This window comes from Saccoglossus kowalevskii, chromosome 1, assembly GCF_978046115.1.
Source record: "Saccoglossus kowalevskii chromosome 1, keSacKowa6.1, whole genome shotgun sequence".
Taxonomy (NCBI): Eukaryota; Metazoa; Hemichordata; class Enteropneusta; family Harrimaniidae; genus Saccoglossus; species Saccoglossus kowalevskii.
The window spans coordinates 14403396-14424528 of record NC_140641.1 but is presented as its reverse complement, the minus strand read 5'-3'; the positions used below and the strand labels follow the sequence as shown (position 1 = coordinate 14424528).

The following is a 21133-nucleotide window of genomic DNA, read 5'->3' as shown; positions in this document are numbered from 1 at the left end:
CAACGTTTTTATTATACGATGTTACATTCTACTGTCCCAACCAAGATATGTCAAATAAAACTATTTGAACATACTAAAAATACACCGATGGTATTCATAGTTTTTTCAAGCAATTACAAGTGGTGTGCAGTATACACAACATATATCAATTAACCTAGAAATCACCAAAACGTGTTTCTTACTGAAAAAAAAAATTGTCCTTTTTCATGAAATATACAAGGCACTGGCAGTTTGAGCCGAATATATAAGCAATGCATTATGGGAGATGAATTATCATTGTACAATAGAAAACTAGTGTCAGCTTGGAAACTCACTAAATTATGTTATTTGTTACGACTTTTTCACCCCATGTCCCGAAGCAACATTTTTAGTGCGAAGAATATTATCTCACCATAGAAACCAGTGTAAAAATGCCAGTTTTGACTATTTTTCATTTCAAACCCTTGTATCTCAGAAAATCAGCCGTTGACCCAATTTGTTTTCTTTTCCGATGGTATAAAAGTATGACGAACAAGACATATTTTTTTTTCCATACTTTTCAATTTGGCTCTAAACCTCCTCAAGTGTATCTTGATATGTCAGCAGTATAAGTTGATAATAGACCATTTTCCGTTCACTGCGAGAATCACGCGTTATGCGTGAAATCGAACGTAAAAACAGGACAAACAAAGGTCATAGCGTCGTAGTCGCGTCAAACATCGCGTGGGATTCGACAAACGCGAAAGTATTTCGAGGACATTTCCATGCTTAATAATGTGCTGTCCACATTTGATGATAGGCAATTTCGATTAAGTAAGGGTATTCGGAAGCAATATTCCTCTGTCGAAGATCGGCCGGTCAATGTAAGTACAGTCCCTCTATAGAGGGACTGTGATGTAAGCTACGAAATAAAGAAATTCTAGTTCAAAATCAAATCGTTCGATTTTTGCGGCAGACGTTCGACGCGCGTCTTTCATGCATCTCGCGAGATCTCGCAATTGTACGGAAAATCACCTATTGTCCGAGTATTAAGCAGATTAATATGCATTGCACACGGATGTCACGAACTGTAGCATAAATTTCTGTAATGTCGACTATAGGTGGCGCTGTTATGCTGTGAACCATGTGCAGTTTAAAAAGCCATGCTGTGTGCATTTTGGCTTTTTATTTTTGGAAATTGGCATCCCAAAAGTCTATTTGTTCCATATTTGATCTTTGTAATGAAATGGACACATATACATACTCATTTAAATTTCCTACTAATGCCTACTGGTCTTAACCACATTATTGAAAAATGTTGGAAAAAAATTAATTACATTAATATTGTGAAAAACAGTTGGCTTTGTCGTTATATCAGTTGAGAACAGTCTGCAGTTGAGAATGATTTTATAATAATAAAGAATAATCGAAATAATCAAGAATAAAAAATAATAAGACAGTAATGAGGACAATGCAGCTTTCCTTCAGTCGTTGGGGATTGTGTCTTGGGGTAACATGTAGTTATATACAAAATGTAGTGAGTTTTTTTCACCTATGTCATTTACAGCGTCGTCATTGTTCAGGTATAGCAGCCATTGTGGAGTCCAAGCTCTAGCCTTTTCACCACCAGACTTCCTCGCCCAAATTTGTTTTCACTTTTTTCTTATATTTTTCAATAATTCTGGAAATGAACCCTAATTTTGAAGCCAACAGACAAAATTTTCAGTTGCTACTCGAAAGAATTTGGCTATTTTTGTCCTAATCTTCTGAAGGAAAGAATTTGAATTTGTGAAGAAATAAGGGAACTGGTGGTGAAAAGGCTAGATCCATGATAAACATTGTTTGTGAAACCCACTCATGCTGGAGGTCAGATCACGTACGCACAAAGACCTACATAGAGCTCCATTGATTTAAAATGAGAGCAGCGATTTTTCTACTTCTTACAAACACACATGCTGTCAACCACTATCATCTACATGGTATATTTAGTAACTGCCAGTGAGAAAAAATGAAACCACACATCTCGTACAAAACACATAGCTTATACAGGTGACATTTTTAAAACACTTGGTTTTAAAAACTCCCAACTTTTATTGGTTTATTTACTAAAATTTACGTGTTTGTATCTTCAATAGTGATCAGAAAATACAGATGAAATGATTTAATCATAAAGAAGAATAGGTACAATAATATTCAGACTTTTCAGACTATTCAGACTTTCTCTTCACGTTCTACACGCGTTTATAACAGTGTTCTATTATTTACGTTGAATGAAACAACTGTATCAGTAAAAGCTATGATCACCGATCTGATAAGTTGAAGACATCATCTACTTGAAAGAAAGTACTGTACACGTTATTTCAATTTTATATCAATAATTCATTGAATTGTAATTTCACTAGTATTGCTGATGAAGTTTGTTACAAGTACCGGTAATACAATTTATTGTTTCAATAATAAATTCATTAATTTAAAACTCTGCCAATATTCTCAAAATATTAAAATAGTGAAATTAAATCGCAGTGAAAATTAATTATTTTACAGGGCAGTATGCCTGCTGACACCGTTTTTTTTCCCCATTTATTTTGGCTACCCATAAAGGGCTGTCAGCTGGTGATGTATTCAATGAATAAACATGGCAGTGAAACAACAAATGGTACTTATAAAAGAAAGAACAAAACAATATGTTTTTTTCACTATAAACTGGCAAAATAGCACCGTACAAAAAAATGTCTCATTCACAACAATTGCACATGATTTTATATTTCTAACTACTAGAAATTCAAATTGTGGCACCCATAAAAAAAGACAAGTGAATGAAAAAGACACTCTAAAATACGCTTTTAGGCTAAAAGTCAGAAAAGAGTATTCTAAAACACAGTTAAGCAAGCTGAACATCTCGATAATCATAGGTTTTTTTTTTCCCCAACAGCAAGACTTGTCACACGTAATTTGCTTTGCATGAAAACTATGACATAGGAATGTATCTCTTGTGTACAAGAATACACAAAAATAAACTTAAACTTGAAATGTCAAGAAAAAAAAATCCCTTTGTAAAGTTTAAAGCTATGCCACTATATTTTCTCAGATAAATTATATGAAACATCAGGAAAAAAGGCGGAACAGAATAATGCTCATAAGATCACATGAATTTTTGCAACTTTTTTCACAGCTGAAAATAAAAATGGACCCAACAGTTTTCAATTTAAAATCTCCACAAATATGAGGTACAAAAAACAAACAAAAAAACGCCCTCTCAGTATAAGTGCATTTGCAACGAGATGAATGGAAATATCAGAAATATCTCGTGCCAATTTTCTATTTATCCTCCCTCCACTCTAAAGTACCGGGTAGCGTGCAACCTAAATTCTGTAAAGTATTCACACATTTAGTTTCATCACAAGACATTATGTACTGTATGCACGCATAAGATGAAAAACTTTGACGCCAAATAAGAGTTGGTATAAGTCATATCATGACAACATTTCCCTCACCAGCATTATTTCGCAACTACGACTACTTCACCTGCGACGTAACCGTTGAAACAGAAATTAAAAAACAGCAGGAATCATCCTATCCGAAAAAAAACATTAGTCCAAAATTCACCCAAAATGTTTTAATATACAACATTTGTATAGATAATTATAGATAAATTGTATATATGTATAATATTTATTTACAGTTTGGTTGAAAATGAGATTGCTTTGAAAAAATGTGAAACTAGTTTTCTGTAATACATTCGTAATAACAAAACACCTTTAGGAGCACCGTACAAAAGCTGACATCTCAATATTTTTATTATATTATATTATATATATATGATATCTGATATATATAGATATTATGATGAGAGTAGGCAAACATCATAAATGGACAAGGTTTTGGAAAATATGCGTGGGGGAAAAAACTTGGATTCGCTTAAAAAGCTTCTGACACCAATTGTAAATAATTTTTTTCAGTAGCCGTTCTTTTCTTCATTTTATTGCTATAGTAACTTTTGTCATCTCATCATTCCTCCTCTGTGTTGTTTCCGGCGGCCACATCGCCATAGTGAGATCTTCCACAGAACAGGAGCTAATAGTAGGCTAAGCGTAGTTATGCTTAAAATTAACAAATAAACCTGTAAGAGAAGGTAAAATATTATTAAGATAACACAAAACAGAGAACTTTGATCTTATCAATTTTATTGTTATAATAATAGAGTACAAAGAAGGTAAAAAAAAATCCTTTACCTCTCTTGATAACATTCCTAATCTTCTAGCACGACTGCCGAGCACAAAGGAGAATTCACTGACTTGAGCCAGACCCGCAGCAACTATCCATTTTATATTGCTACCACCAACAGGCAGGAGAACGCTTAGCACAAAAACACCAGTCACAAACTGTGAAAAGAATAAACAAATACAACTCATTTGAATTATAATTAAAGCAGGCTACATGATTTATACAAATGTATTATATTGATACATGTGTTTGAACTCTGCAGAAATAAATACACGCACACACACACACAAAGTTAACAACACAACAATAACGCTGCTGAAGACATTATTTGTATATAAGGCTAATACCCCAATAAATGTTGATTCTAGTATTAATCATGGCTGTAAACATACAAAATGTTATTTTTTTGGACATAATTCAATTTTCCAAAAATAATGACCAAAATTCAGTATAGGACTCACCTTGATGATGACTACTGTGAAGGTCAGTGTCAATAACACAGTGAATTCATAGGCAACAAATGTAGGGAACACATGAAGACCTGAAATAGATTAAATGAGAGTCAACATACAGGTGAGAAGTCACAATGTTAATACAATGTACAGTCAAATCTGTGTTAATGAGGTATATAAAGAACACCTGTCTATAGTGACCACCTGTCTATAGTGACCACCTGCCTGTAATGACCACTTTTAGGCTGTCCCAGGGGCATAATATGAGAGATACTTTATTTTCCCGATAATTTATTAGGATTAACAGGTCAAATGTGTGATTTCATTTCCACATCAAACAGTGTCACCATTACTTTTGTTCTCTTAGTACACAGGTACAAAGATTCAACTGTCTTTACACATTGTGGATGAAATAAAAAAAAAAAAAAAAAATTTATGGAATGGAATTTCAAAACTGAAGTCTATCACTGTAACACTGCAAGCTGACAATATTGCATTGCAATACAACTGGCATTCAGTATGCTGTTGTGATCATAGGCATAAGCATTTTCAGTGTCAAAATACACAAAATTAATTTTGCAAATATGCTTTTGTTTAGAGATCAAAATAATATTTAGCATTGCATACATAAAACAATTTCTAATTTCCTCAAGTCAAACTTATTTTATTTTACTCAAATAAATTTGTTTTTTAATTCGGTACTATCTCATTATTCTCTGGACTAATGTCATGTCAAATGAACGAGTTGGTGACCCATAAAAAAATAATCCAATCTTCACATAAAGACCATTATAATGATGAAGTCTTATGGGTGGTCACTATACACAGGTTTGACTGTATTAGGAGAAACTATTTTTTTTATATATATAAAGAATAATGTTAAACACATATTATCATTATATGTATACTGTCACACACTATCCATACCAGTTCTTCAAAGCATGGTTATTAAAAACATGACCATGTTTAAAGCAAACAATACAAACTGTAAAACGGTTAATTATTCACTGGGTTTTAATTTTGCTTATTTCACTGACTGGAAAATGCGCTAAATTAAAACCCAGTCAATATGTAAACTTTAGCATAGAACACATTATCTAAATGATAAAACCATGAATATGCCTGAAATGCTAAATCAGTGAAATTTAAACACAGTACTTAAAACAATTTTACAGACAAAATACAAGTTGAAATAATAATATTTATATTTGACAAAACATGTCAAAATTTAACTTGGCCAAGATCCAAAAATGATTAACAATATATCCAAATGTGAAAAAGTTTGATTAGAAACTATTAGAATTATTATATCATAAACCACAATAAAAAAATTGACATGGAAGTAAACAACAAAAGGGCAAACGTTTGTTCCTCAAATAACCCAACTTTCATCCATGATACACGGGCAGTGTAAAGATAATTTCTAAAAATTTGCAAATTTCACAACAATATGAACTGTTACTATCGCTGGACTGATTCTGTCTTCAAACTACAGTTTATTTGGTAAAAAAATTTAATTTTCATGGCTAAATATCTTACCGATTGAGGCAAAGAATAGACAAGCAAAGACATCTCGGACGGGTTCAGTAAGGATGGAGATTTCTTCCGCCACAGTGCCATGTGAGTGGGAACTAATGATAACACCAGATAGGAAACAACCTAATTCCATGGATATACCAAGCAAATCAGTCACCTATGAAATGAGAAAACATATAAACAGACATATAAAAAGCTAAAGTTCAGTGGCACATTCGTAAAACTGAGAAACATTATAATCATTACATTTTTGAAAAAACTATGCAGGTATATATTTTGTGAAGGTTACACTTTGGAAGATTTAAAGTGAGGCTTACCATTAGCATGATGAATGCTAAACTCATGGATCCGAGTACCAGCATTTCACGACAGCCATGCTGTCTCAGTTTATGAAAAAACGGCGGCACCACGTATTTACTCGTTGCAACACTCAACGCCAAAACAAATGCCATAGCTGGAATATAATGCAGAGAATGTTAATCATTCAATATTATTTACATTTGCCATCGTGTTTTAATTATGCAGCATCATACTTTCATATTATGGAATTATGTGCTTGGACACACACCCTATAAACACCTGTGGTCAATCTACTGAAAGTTGCATTGATATACTTTATTCACAAAACAACCAATCATGAAAACAAACATGTATTCTTGAACGAGAATATCAAAAGGTGCACAATCAGACAGTAGTCCAGTCAATTTAGCAAATCAAATCATGCCAAACCTGTCATCTGAAAATGGTCACAACATGTAAAAAGTCTGGCAAAATCTAAGTTGTTTGCTCTAAAGCCGAGGACTTTTCTGGTCTATGGTTATGTAATTGCCATTTAACTTCTCCACTTATGAATGAAAGTACTTATAATATTGATTTAATCATTGAGAGAAAGTTTACTATGGCAGCTTTCTTAAGTCATGCTCGTTTGGAGCAGATTTTTCAGCTTTTTAATGTTACTTTTATCTGTACTTCAAACCAATGTTCAGAATAATAGTACTGGGTATAACAAGTTTGTTTGGAAAATAAGTTGGTTCAAAGTCAGCTCTTTGAATTTTTGTCGATAAAAAAAAACACCAATTATGTAGTGAATATTGAATTTGATGATTTAGTGCAATTTTCTAATCACATCAAAAATCAGAGAACTGGGTTTGATGTTTGTCTGAAAGAGCACATTTTGGTTAAAAGCAGTAGAACAGAAACAAAACTTTCAATCATTTTTGGGTTCCAAGAAATTTAGTTTTTTCTCTTAAACCTATGAAAGGCCTACTGAATTTTTTGATGCAATATTTTGTTACATTTTTATGTATTTTTATATAATTTTTTTGTTAATTTTGAACCAAATGAACAGAATTTCCAATTGGCTATATATAAGGTTTGTTCAACATTAAAAAAAATAAATATGGAAAACGACATGGCAGTTTATTTTTGAAAGATGACAAAAATTGTGTATTCAAAGTGGTAATTAATATAAACCAATACAGATTATTTATAAAATGAGTTTATTCATCGATACTCACCAGTGACAAGCTTTATAAGAAGCCATAACGTCCTCAGTATATCCATAATATTCATCCCTTGATGTGGTAACATTGTAGGTATCGGCGACCCAGCCATGGCAGGCAGAATGGCAATTAAGAGTCCCAGCTGAACATCTTGTACCACCAAAATACCTAACAGTGTAGAACTATACTCGCTGTCCCCCTGACCTGGTAATTTACATAGTGTAAAACACAGTATTAGTATTTGATTGGTCAGTGATGGCACAATGCTGCAGAGAGCAGCTTTTTGATTGGCTGTCGATTTGGGAAATACATGTAAAAGTTTTAATCTATCAATTAAGTAAAAAAAAAAAATAATAGTAAACTCCAACTTTTGTGTTGCATGCTTTAAACGTGCAAATGCATGCATTTATCATGCGTGCAAACGCATGCATATTTAAGGGGATAATGCATTAACCTTTTCACCACCAGTTCCCTCTCTTCATCACAAATTCACAATATAGTCTCATTTATAGTCTGCACTTTCCTTCAGAAAATTAGGACAATCACTTTTTGAGTAAAAACTGAAAATTTAATAAAATTTTTTCTGCTGACTCCAAAATCAGGGTTCATTTCCAGAAATATTGAAGAATATATGAAAAAAGTGATGACAAATTTGGGAAAGAAAATCTGGTGGTGAAAAGTTAAACAAATCGTCTGCTGATGCCATTTTATCTCTCCATGCAGGCTTTCAGCAGGAAACGTGTTATTGATTTAATAGTTTTGAAATCTGAATCGGTATCCATTCTCATAACAGTTACAGCAATTCCAGGCACTGATTTGGCGCTGAAGTAGTGCTAGATGTTGATAACTTACTACAATAGGTTACACACGTAGTTGTTACATTTACAGAAGTTGTTACAAAAAATGCAATTTGAAGCGCACCGGAAGAAAACTCCACCCATAAAAGTGGTGGTACATTAATTTTGAATTTATCCTCCAATAAACGATCGAGGCTCTCAACTTAGTTTCATATTTTAATTTGCGTCACATGTTATTTCAGTAAGAGGGGCACATAAAGTGGTGGCACTGTAAAAAACGTTAGTTACCCATAGTTATTTTACAGAACCAGCTGACCGACTGATCATGACTGAATTGTTGATCAAAGTGCATTATTCCTACTATGGAAATATCTGTATCACACCGATGTATATAACTGTAAGCTGCCTGCAACAACTGTCCTATGAAGACTTCATCCAGTATATCAATAATAAAATTGAATAGAATGGGTGTTATTCGATTATTAGTTCTCAATGATGAGAACCAAAAGGTTGATGTGCTTTAAAAAGCTTATCACTGGCAACACACAATCACACGTTCGGGAAGGTTTGCCGCCGTACAGACTCAAGTAGTTTTTGTCGAATTTCCCGTCCGTAAATACGCGATCGCAATGTTTTATAATATTCGACATAGTCTATAACGTTGTCAGTTAGTTTTTTAGTCGCGGATTGGTCGCTCTTACGCTTTCCTGGCAGGATACTCTCGGTGGTAACAAACCGTTTGACTGTCTGCTTTGAAACACCATTTAGATCTCCAATCTCGGCAAATGACAGTCCAAGAAAATACAAATCGACAACTCTTGTTCTCACTTCAACTGGTTTTTTGACTCATAGCTTCTCCATCGTGGTGTTTACACAACTTGGACAAATGCCGATTTGTAGACAAGCAATCAATACGATGACTGACCAAAAGTTACTGAGGACAGACACGCCACAAAGTCTGGGGCATCGGACTTTGTAGCAAAAATAGAAAACACTGTGGGCAATATCTGTCAATCAGTCCTCTGATTTGCAGCCGATGTTTATATTTCTAGTAACAACTTATGTATATTTGAAAACAAAGTGTGTAACCTATTGTAGTAAGTTATCAACATCTAGCACTACTTCAGCATCAAATCAGTGCCTGGAATTGCTGTAAAACAAATGACAGGACGGATATACTTAACAATGTATATAGCAACAAACAACAAGAGTTTATTATTTTCTAAGAATACAAGTAGGTATCTTTATTGTACATTGACAGGCACAAAGCTGGGACTTTGAGTATAAATGTCTTTATAATCATTTGAATATGGTGAGCTTCAGCGTTCAACTCCAAATATTTAATAGTGATTGGCAGATGGGCTAAACATTGTCTACACTTATAATGCATGTACATGACATATCAACTTAGACTGCCCATATATTCAAAATAAGTGCTCGCTGATTGAAAAATGTTGAACTATCTCAAGTCATTAATATTAATTAGAACTAACGATGATGTTAAGATACAATTTCTGGATTAGTTCATTTGAATACATACATGTAATTAAAAAAATAGCGACCACAGCTTTATACCTGTCACTGCGAAGTGTTAGAGAATAAAAATTAAGGAAATTGGATGAAGATTTTATATAAACATGCCCCTTACACTGGCTCCCACAGCATAACACCTAACATGCAGCTGATAGTAAGCCAATCAGAAATAAGGTTACAAACTGGTACATGCAGCTGGTAGTCAGTCAATCAGAAATAAGGTTATATACCACTAACACAAATAAAGTACTTGTAATGCTTCAATGCTTTAAGCATGCTTTAATTGAAAAGTTAGCAGTTCACTAAGAGTCCACAATCATGGTCAATGCTAAACGATATTATTATTAGTATTATTATGAAGATACTGAGGATACAGGACATATGTACATTCAAAGTGAGAGCTTTGTTTGAATGTGGTGACATAAATTATTATTATTATTATTGGATGTAATTGTCAGTGTAGAATGAAATGATGTCTGCTTGGCACGGTTCCATTGTGGTGGATGCACATAGATCAGATCAGATTAGATTAGATTAGATAGACTGATTTGCTTAACAACATTTAAATAGCTAACTGTATAGCACAGACTTTGACTTAATTACTGACTGCATCCGAATGTTGGAGCAAAAAACATATATTGCATTCATAAAAGTCATATGGGACTAACACATGAACATGACAGGGGGAGAAGAAGGTGGCCTTTTAAATGAATAGAGAAGCCTAGAGTTACACATTTATTATTAGCACATGCCTAAAAAGTGTAGACTGAAAAAAACAAAATTGACACCTAATGATAAATTGCAATCGATGCGCACCACTTATTTATTGGAAATATTTTGGTTTGAATGACACCAGACTAAGGGTAAACAATGGAGCCATACCTTACAGATGTGCATGATTAGTGTCTTTGCCTTATACATAATTCTGACTGATTTGGATAAAGAATTCTGATATAGCATTTTGACTGATTTGGATATGGATTTTTGATACAGAATTCTGATTGATTTGGATAAAGAATTCTGATATAGCATTTTGACTGATTTGGATATGGATTTATGATACAGAATTCTGACTGATTTGGATATAGATTTCTGATACAGAGTTCTGATTGATTTAGATATAGATTTCTGATACAGAATTCTGATTGATTTGGATATAGATTTCTGATACAGAATTTTGACTGATTTGGATATGGATTTCTGATACAGAATTCTGATTGATTTGCATATACATGTAGATTTTTGATACATAATTCTAAATGATTTGAATATAGATTTCTGATACAGAATTTTGATTGATTTGGATATAGATTTTTGATACAGAATTCTGATTGATTTGGATATAGATTTCTGATACAGAATTCTGATTGATTTGGATATAGATTTCTGATACACAATTCTAAATAATTTGAATATAGATTTCTGATACAGACTTCTAATTGATTTGGATATAGATTTCTGATACATAATTCTAAATAATTTGAATATAGATTTCTGATACATAATTCTGATTGATTTGGATATAGATTTCTGATACAGAATTTTGATTGATTTGGATATAGATTTATGATACATAATTCTAAATAATTTGAATATAGATTTCTGATACAGAAGTCTGATTGATTTGGATATAGATTTCTGATACAGAATTCTGATTGATTTGGATATAGATTTCTGATACAGAATTCTGGTTGATTTGGATATAGATTTCTGATACAGAATTCTGATTGATTTAGATATAGATTTCTGATACAAAATTTTGACTGATTTGGATATAGATTTCTGATACAGAACTCTGATTGATTTGGATATAGATTTCTGATACAGAATTCTGATTGATTTGGATATAGATTTCTGATACAGAATTCTGATTGATTTGGATATAGATTTCTGATACAGAATTCTGGTTGATTTGGATATAGATTTCTGATACAGAATTCTGGTTGATTTGGATATAGATTTCTGATACAGAATTCTGATTGATTTAGATATAGATTTCTGATACAAAATTTTGACTGATTTGGATATAGATTTCTGATACAGAACTCTGATTGATTTGGATATAGATTTCTGATACAGAATTCTGATTGATTTGGATATAGATTTCTGATACAGAATTCTGATTGATTTGGATATAGATTTCTGATACAGAATTCTGGTTGATTTGGATATAGATTTCTGATACAGAATTCTGATTGATTTAGATATAGATTTCTGATACAAAATTTTGACTGATTTGGATATAGATTTCTGATACAGAACTCTGATTGATTTGGATATAGATTTCTGATACAGAATTCTGATTGATTTGGATATAGATTTCTGATACAGAATTCTGATTGATTTAGATATAGATTTCTGATACAGAATTCTGATTGATTTGGATATAGATTTCTGATACAAAATTTTGACTGATTTGGATATAGATTTCTGATACAGAACTCTGATTGATTTGGATATAGATTTCTGATACAGAATTCTGATTGATTTGGATATAGATTTCTGATACAGAATTCTGATTGATTTAGATATGGATTTCTGATACAGAATTCTAAATGATTTGAATATAGATTTCTGATACAGAATTCTGATTGATTTGGATATAGATTTCTGATACAAAATTTTGACTGATTTGGATATAGATTTCTGATACAGAACTCTGATTTGGATATAGATTTCTGATACAGAATTCTGATTGATTTAGATATAGATTTCTGATACAGAATTCTGGTTGATTTGGATATAGATTTCTGATACAGAATTCTGATTGATTTAGATATAAATTTCTGATACAAAATTTTGACTGATTTGGATATAGATTTCTGATACAGAACTCTGATTGATTTGGATATAGATTTCTGATACAGAATTCTGATTGATTTGGATATAGATTTCTGATACAGAATTCTGATTGATTTAGATATAGATTTCTGATACAGAATTCTGATTGATTTGGATATAGATTTCTGATACAAAATTTTGACTGATTTGGATATAGATTTCTGATACAGAACTCTGATTGATTTGGATATAGATTTCTGATACAGAATTCTGATTGATTTGGATATAGATTTCTGATACAGAATTCTGATTGATTTAGATATGGATTTCTGATACAGAATTCTAAATGATTTGAATATAGATTTCTGATACAGAATTCTGATTGATTTGGATATAGATTTCTGATACAAAATTTTGACTGATTTGGATATAGATTTCTGATACAGAACTCTGATATGGATATAGATTTCTGATACAGAATTCTGATTGATTTGGATATAGATTTCTGATACAGAATTCTGATTGATTTGGATATAGATTTCTGATACAGAATTCTGATTGATTTAGATATGGATTTCTGATACAGAATTCTAAATGATTTGAATATAGATTTCTGATACAGAATTCTGACTGATTTTCATATGGATTTCTTGATACATAATTCTAAAAGATTTGTATATAGATTTCTGATACAGAAATCTGACTAATTTTGATATTGATTCCTGATTACAGAATTCAGACTGACTTGTATACAGAATTCTGATACAGAATTGTGACTGATTGAAACTAAATACATCAGGCAAAAACACTAGACCGTATTTATCCATATTGTCTTCCTTATATTAAAATGGAATGCATTGTAACCAACTACCTTTAAACAAATCAGCATACTCATTATTATGACCACCCATGGACTTTCCTATATGTATAGAAAATGTAAAACATTCACATGCAGAATAAAAAAATGATTGAAAGGCCAGAGGGAGATTTGGTATTGTTCATATCAGACCATTTTCACTTACAGCAGCTGTGATGTAATCACATGGTATTAGTGATACCAGGTGTTTGTTCAAGCTCTTGGGTTATGTGGCTTCAGTTTTTTTGTTTGTTTTTTTGTATCACAATTTAAATCATAAAATCAAGTAAATTTTTTTTATATATAAACAGAGATGAACATTTTTTATCATATTCAATAAAGTATTGTTCAAAGCAGTGACGCTGAGTGAATGCATGGTCTGATGGTGGGTAGCGGAATTAATAAAACATGCACTGCCACATTTATCGCCAGAACGAACGATTTCAATTTTTTCCAGTAAATATTACTGATAAACTAAATAATTCATGACAAGTTCAAAATGTTGGTCATGGCGAGAACAGGCGAGGAATATGGTGAGTCAAGATATAAAATAATTCAAGAAAATCATGAAATTTTTTGAAAATAACATATTCAACATATTAAATTGAGATGGCATATGGTAACACATTGATAGTATGTAAATGTGGTTAATGACTGGCTGCGATCAATGATCAAAGAACATGCACAACATATACTGGTATACAACACAAGTCAATGAAAGAAAGAGCCCTTCCTATTGGCCAGTTTAATGCTTGGTTACTCTGCTAGGACAGATAGAACACAAAAGCAGACTTTTTCTTTTGTTTTTTCATATCAGAATGCCTGCAAAAAAAATTCTCAGGAACCCCAATATGAAATTTGTCAACAAAGGATGTAATAATGCTAAACAGTATGAAAACTGATAATTTTTATGGTCAAAAGAGAAAATAATTTAGTTTTTATTAGTACTGTTTAAATGTTAACCTTTGACACAATTTACAAAACGATGCATATTTTTTCAAACATTTTGATTAGGAACTGTAGAAAATTTGCACTTGTGTACATTTTGTCCAAAATTAGCAAAGAAATTATGTTAATACACATTTTTTTAAAAAGTCAACAGTAATTTTGAACCAAAACAACAAAATTTGACATTTCTATATAAAAAATTATCAAATGATTAAAATGGGACTACTTTGTCGCAGGTGACAAAACTTGCCATGGCAGTAAAAGGGCTAACACCATTAATGCGGTAATTTGTTATCAACATCCTTTTTTCACCTTTTTTTTTTTCTAACTGCTATAGCAGAGTAATCATTTTTTATTTGAAGACATAGAACTGTTTTTTTATTAATCCTGGCTTGTTATAAGACTCTTATAATGTATGTTACACTGCAAATCTAATTAAAGTATTGTTGTGTTATGTTAAAATCTGATATCTTCCGTTCCTGCAACAGCCCATACTATAACAATAATACTAAATGTGTAGTGTCGATAAATAAGCATGTATTATAGACGACCAAACAGTAAATTTAAAACAGCAGGGCCAGGATTAACCTACATCAAATAATTCACAGCTTTTATGCGCACTCAACTCATGCATTTTTGTTTTAATTATTTTTGGATTTCATATTTGAATTTGTTTTTGACTTTTATCCAATAATGTGAAGTTCGTATATGTAATGGCAGCAAGCCAGCCATTGGAAAAATTCAAAACTGTTTTGTATTATTAAGAACACATTTTTTGGAAAGAAATTTTCTGAGAATTTGCTATAAAAATTATTCTCAGTGATAAATTGTTTTAAATTCTGAAGAAAAAACGTGGCGTACAAAAACTAGTTTAATTATGAACGTCCATTTCAAAGCCTTCTAAAGTAGGATTTAACGATATTAGAAAATTGCAAAGCCATTATTTCCATGGGAACAAGTTTGTGTACCTCTAATTTGTATTTACTTTTTGTCAGAATCTTTCACCTCAACGAAATATTACGAATTCTTTTTAAATTTCCATTTTTTTAATAGGTTATCAAATTATTACCGAAATATTTCAAAGAAATTAAAACCACCAAAGTAGCAGAAATCCAAAAATATTCAAAAAAATCTACAAGTGCACATTTCCTATCCTTCACCACAGAATTATAATAAAATCAGTTTCTTTAAAGGAACAATGTCATCATAATTCCATGTTTTATCAAAGCAATGAAAATTATAATCGTATCTTTATCATTCCGACACTGCTTCAACTGTGATAAATTAAAAAAGTATAAGACCAGATATTTTATGTATGACCTGGTACTTTCTGAGAAACAGATTCACAATCTAAGTGATTTGCTCAATTACCCTCTCCAAGTACAAAAACAGTAGTTATGACGACGCTGTTCATTTTAACTGACTGTATTTCACTATGAATACATTTATACACAGTATTTATCAGCAAACTTTCCAAACCCACTTTTCAATCCTTAACCACTCTTTAAACCCCAATTCTAAAGCAATTCACACTAAACCAATCTTTTAAACCAAATCCAAATTTTAATCACCATCCGTTATCAAATATTATTTTATTTTGTTACCTAGGAGAGAGCTTCTCCTGATCATGTCAAATGAATGATCCCCCTTCTCACGAGGACTCTTTGGATTGAAGCCTGTAGAGTTATTTGTAAGTCATTAGAAGAGTAAGATGAACTTGAACATGAAAAGCATATGTGCTATGCTGTTACAGTTACACTCTACGATCATTACTCAAGCTTTATTGGGTTTTTAATACCAACTATTCAGACAGAGAGCAGCTTGTCACTTCATTGACAGGTTTTTTCCGACATGTCAAACACAGCCTTATATATAAGCTTTGACTCAATTGGAAATATTTGATGATGCAAATTTTCAATGATTTTTTTCAGTACTTGCTGATGTCAGTGATTGTGTAAATTTGTATTCCATATATGTAGACGTTTGTTGCACCAAAATTTATATGTCAAATAGATAATTTATCATCAGAAAATTCAAAATATTGCATTATAAACCCATACCCCTCAGGGCTATGGATAATTCAAAACATGCGCACAGCAAACACAATCTTTTTGGGTAACATTCACCTCCTCCCTCTCATAACGAATGTAACAAACTATATAATCAACATCGGACGTTTTTTGCAGACAATAATAGACCATTTTCCATTCAGTGCGTGTGTGATCATGCGCTATGCGTGAAATCGAACGTACAAACAGGACAAACAAAGGTTACAGCGTCGTAGTGGCAACAAACATCGCATAAGATTCGACAAACGTGAAAGTATTTTTTGGAATATTTCCATGCTTAATAATGTGTTGTACACATTTGATGATGGTCAATTTCGGTGAAGTAAGTATTCAAATAATCAAATTCCCCTGTCAAAGATTGGCTACGAAATAAAAAATTTGATTTTTTTGGCTCGTCGTGCACGTCTTTCACGCAACTGGGGAGATCTCGGAGTTGAACGGAAAATCACCTATTGAAATCATTTTTGAACTCCCTTCTATCTAAACAAGACATAATCTGTTCATTTTTATGCACTTTCTTCTATAAGATACCCTCCATTGACAAGCACAATCTAATATTCTCATTAATAATACATTAAACTAAGTTGAAGTGCATGTAAATCATTTAAAGACAAACTGCTCATGAATATTCATACTACTCATAAATATTCATACCACTCATAAATAGCCCACCTGTGTCTTTTTCCTGGCTTCCTAAGAACTTTACAACCAGTGGAGTGCTGGACAGAGACAGACATGCTGCTACAAAGACGCTCTGACTGGGTATGATTTTCAGCATGTATCCAAACATTAGTCCGCATACCATCATCAAAATCGTCATAGCAACACTACCAAAGACAGCAACCCTCCAAACCTGTTGCATGAAATGAGTGAAGTGATACTGACATTATTAGAAATCACACAGATATCAGAATTCAGGAATCAAGGTGATTTACAATTATATTTTTTAGTACAACATATCATATTATTTTTAATTTGATTTGTCACAAAAAAAAAAAAAATTTTGAAAATGTTGTCATATTTGTCATTACTATGGACTTGCTTTTGTTTCTAAAGACACACTGACCTAAATTTCATCGCCAAACTGAAAGAGGTCGACCCGAAACATAAGTCCAGTTTTGGACTATGTATATCACTGCACATGTTTTGAGGCTGTCTTACCTTTCGTATTCTGTCAGGTGAAAACTCTAATCCCACCATAAAGAGAATAAAGAAGACACCAAATTCGCCAAGAGTTTCTACTTGCACTTGAGCCTAGAATATAAACATATGAACAATATAATATCGAGAAAAGTAAACGAAATGCAAGTGTGTACGACAACAACACAGCGCAACATTCGCTTTATCAGTAACTCAACCAGTATGTTTTTACGTAATCTACATTGTAATGTAAATTACCATACTTCACATTATTCAGTCCACAACCGTTTTACCCTGTTATTTGATTGGAAATCGTACCATAACAACTCAATAAGTAAGTGAATACAAAAACATTAGGCGCTATACATGGTGCTTCATTTGTTGTCAGAAAAAAATATATTCCATCAAAACACAATTTCTTGCAATGTTTCATTGCCTTAAAAATAAAAGACTCGCAAATTTATTGCATAAATGGGTAAAATACATTATACCTGTTATCATTATGAAAGCTGTTAAAACTATTTAAGTACTCATTTTACTTTTTAAAGAGTGCTAATCTTGTTAAGTCTCTTAAAAAAAACATACTGCAACTCTGCAAAGCAATTGTAAATACAAGGAAACTGATGAAAGTATCACACTGTATTCTGATTGGTTAATGGCTTACCAGGTCAAAGGACATATTTGCAGGTCAACGAGTGATAACAAAAAATATGGCTGATACAGAATTGATCAAGTGATCTAAAACATTCATTCACGATATAAACTTAAAGTTTACATTTCAAAGCAAACTAAAAAATAATTTTCTTTTGTATCAAACCATGACTGTACAATAAGCAATATTTTTAATTGTTCATAGTAGATGATCATATTGTCATTTTCAGCAATTATAGAAGCTAAAACCATTGTTTCAAAAAGAAAAACCTGAGGTCAGTGAAATTTTTGAGAACAAAAACCAACCCAAAATAATTAATAACACGCCATGCATGGCACAGTCCCTGTTAGTTATCAAAATTAAGATATATAGTTTTGTTTATAGTAATATAGTTGGAACCTAAACATGTCAGGAGCATGGATCCAGAAGATGATGATTGATTATGATGATGTTTTAACATTAAAATGATTGACATCTTGATCGTCAAATACGTACTTGTCCATATTGAGAAATATTGCTCTGGAACAGCATTAATTAAAGCAAAATGGCCACCAGTCGGCCATTTTTCAATACATCTATATAGCCATTTTGAATACCGATACATCTATATATCTATAACATGATGTAAAACGAATATATAAAATTTGAACATAATCAATCAAAGCATATCAGAGATATGCCTCTTGAAGTGCATTCATTTAAACAAAATGGCCACTAATCAGCTATTTTGAATCCGATCTGAAAAATAAAATGACGTGCATCAGGAACCTATAATCTCTAATGTAAGTACCAAGTTTGATCAAAATCCATCCATAAACGCCAAGATCAAGTTCTGGAATGCCAGAAATGCTTGATTTTGCAGAAATGCTTGATTGCAAAATCCAAGCCAAAAGATCGTACAACAACATCGGCAAATCTATTCCATGCTGGGGTCAATAACATTAACATATTTAAATGTATTATGGTAATTTGAACACATTGGCATCATCCATCGTTTTCATTGATTAATTATCAAGCGGATATTCATTTCTACAGCACCGAGCGTTGAAAATGCAATTGGAATCATTCGCTTATGATGAAATAAGTTGAAATTTATTTGCATTTCATAACAATTCAACAAATTCATTTTTTGCACGTTATTATAATCATTACTAGGTAATAATCAACAATTGTAAAACGCAACATGACCAGATTGTGCTACCACGATCATTCGCTACTAAGCAATGCAGTCGTGTTCGTTGTTATTTGAAACTTCTTTTAGAATATACTTTCGTTAGTAATAAATTGAAACAAAATAATTGTATTTGGCGCACAAGGTTCGTTAATATGATTTTTTTTGGAGAATGATGCGCGGTCTACTTATTAATCCAGCTAGAAAAAAATGCATACAATTTTAGTTTCTTTCGTTTTGGGTGGTCCAACTGCCGGTGTTGAAAGTCGGCGTAGGTGGATTTTCCAATGAAAATATAAGTCCCCCAAAAATATTTGAACATTTTTTCTTTGAAAATTTGAACCCCAAATAAGGGCCCACCAGCCGTGAAACCGCCCAGGGCGATTTTTCGTGTGGGAGAATTTACGGCAGAATCCGGTACATATACTAAGCTTTGGAGTTTAGCTTCTTCAATAATGTGATTGGAATTATGTTAAAACTTTTAAATGAAATGTTGTTCACAGGATTATACTGATTATGCATCTGACGTGAGCATTTTGACGATGAACAACTGATTAGTTATGAAAATTACATATGGATGCGTCTGACCCTAAAGACCCGCATGATGACGTATAAATGCAACAGACGTAGCAGGGTAAAAAAAACAAACAATTCCTTTCTAACCTGAGATTGATATCATGATTTGTATAGAATACATTATAATGAGTTTGTGAAATGAACAACTGCACAACAGCTTGTCGAGGTCTCTATTTGGACAACGCTGCTTATAGGATGAAGGGATCTTGTTATTAGCTGAAAACACAACAACTCATCATCGTCATGACGTGTTTGAATTTACCTTGATAATGTTGAACCCAGATGATCCCAGGATGACTCCTGCCATGATGTAGCCGAACATGGACGGCAAGTCGAGAGAATGACACACCCATCCGCATAAGAATGACAACACTATCATCAGTATGATATCCTAGAACAGACATAGTATTTATTTAGTTTTGATGACATGATATATTATTTAATTAAAACATAGCTTTTATAAATAACATAAAAGTCAAAATGACAGCGTGAATGTTATTCAAACAACACTGAAATGAGTAAGCCATTTTAAATCAAAACTTGTATCTTATTTACAATGTAGGTGGAAAGTTTGATTTCAATCAGTCAAGATATGTTAGAGATATGGCTCTAGAACAACAATCATTGAAACAAAATTTCTGTCTCATTTAATCCTATCGGAAAAACGTGATGGTCCATTAAATTTAAAGTATGTACCAATTAGGTCTGAACAATACTTGTCCATGAGGGATCGAGATCTGGGACCAGATTAAAATGGCAGCCATCTTGAATCTGATTATCACACAATTACATGTGCATATGTCTGACATGATGTTTGATGTATGTATCAAGTTTGAACATGATTGGCATGTTCAAGGCATATTAGAAATATACATGTGGAATCAGATTCATTAATCTTTTCACCACCATATGTTCCTGCCCATTTTTTCTGTACTTTT

General features: G+C 32.3%; 1 protein-coding gene across 5 annotated transcripts in view; it reads right to left on the bottom strand.

Moving 5' to 3' along the window:
• Nucleotides 1–1995: 1995 nt before the first annotated feature.
• LOC100370580 (solute carrier family 9 member D1-like) overlaps nt 1996–21133 on the bottom strand; it is a 34737-nt gene continuing 15599 nt past the window's right edge. For 3 of the 5 annotated variants that reach the window (XM_085499232.1, XM_085499243.1, XM_085499236.1), the window contains exons 5-14: nt 20458–20586; nt 17818–17910; nt 17329–17509; nt 16192–16263; nt 7688–7876; nt 6488–6624; nt 6174–6327; nt 4644–4723; nt 4191–4340; nt 1996–4078 (exon numbers count right to left, since the gene is read on the bottom strand). In XM_085499232.1, coding sequence (XP_085355358.1) covers nt 3959–4078; nt 4191–4340; nt 4644–4723; nt 6174–6327; nt 6488–6624; nt 7688–7876; nt 16192–16263; nt 17329–17509; nt 17818–17910; nt 20458–20586 — 1305 coding nt within the window. In that variant the 3' untranslated portion in view covers nt 1996–3958. Of the gene's footprint in view, nt 4079–4190; nt 4341–4643; nt 4724–6173; nt 6328–6487; nt 6625–7687; nt 7877–13654; nt 13703–16191; nt 16264–17328; nt 17510–17817; nt 17911–20457; nt 20587–21133 lie in introns of all 5 variants that reach the window. The other 2 variants (XM_085499249.1, XM_085499254.1) reach the window with 2 other exon arrangements.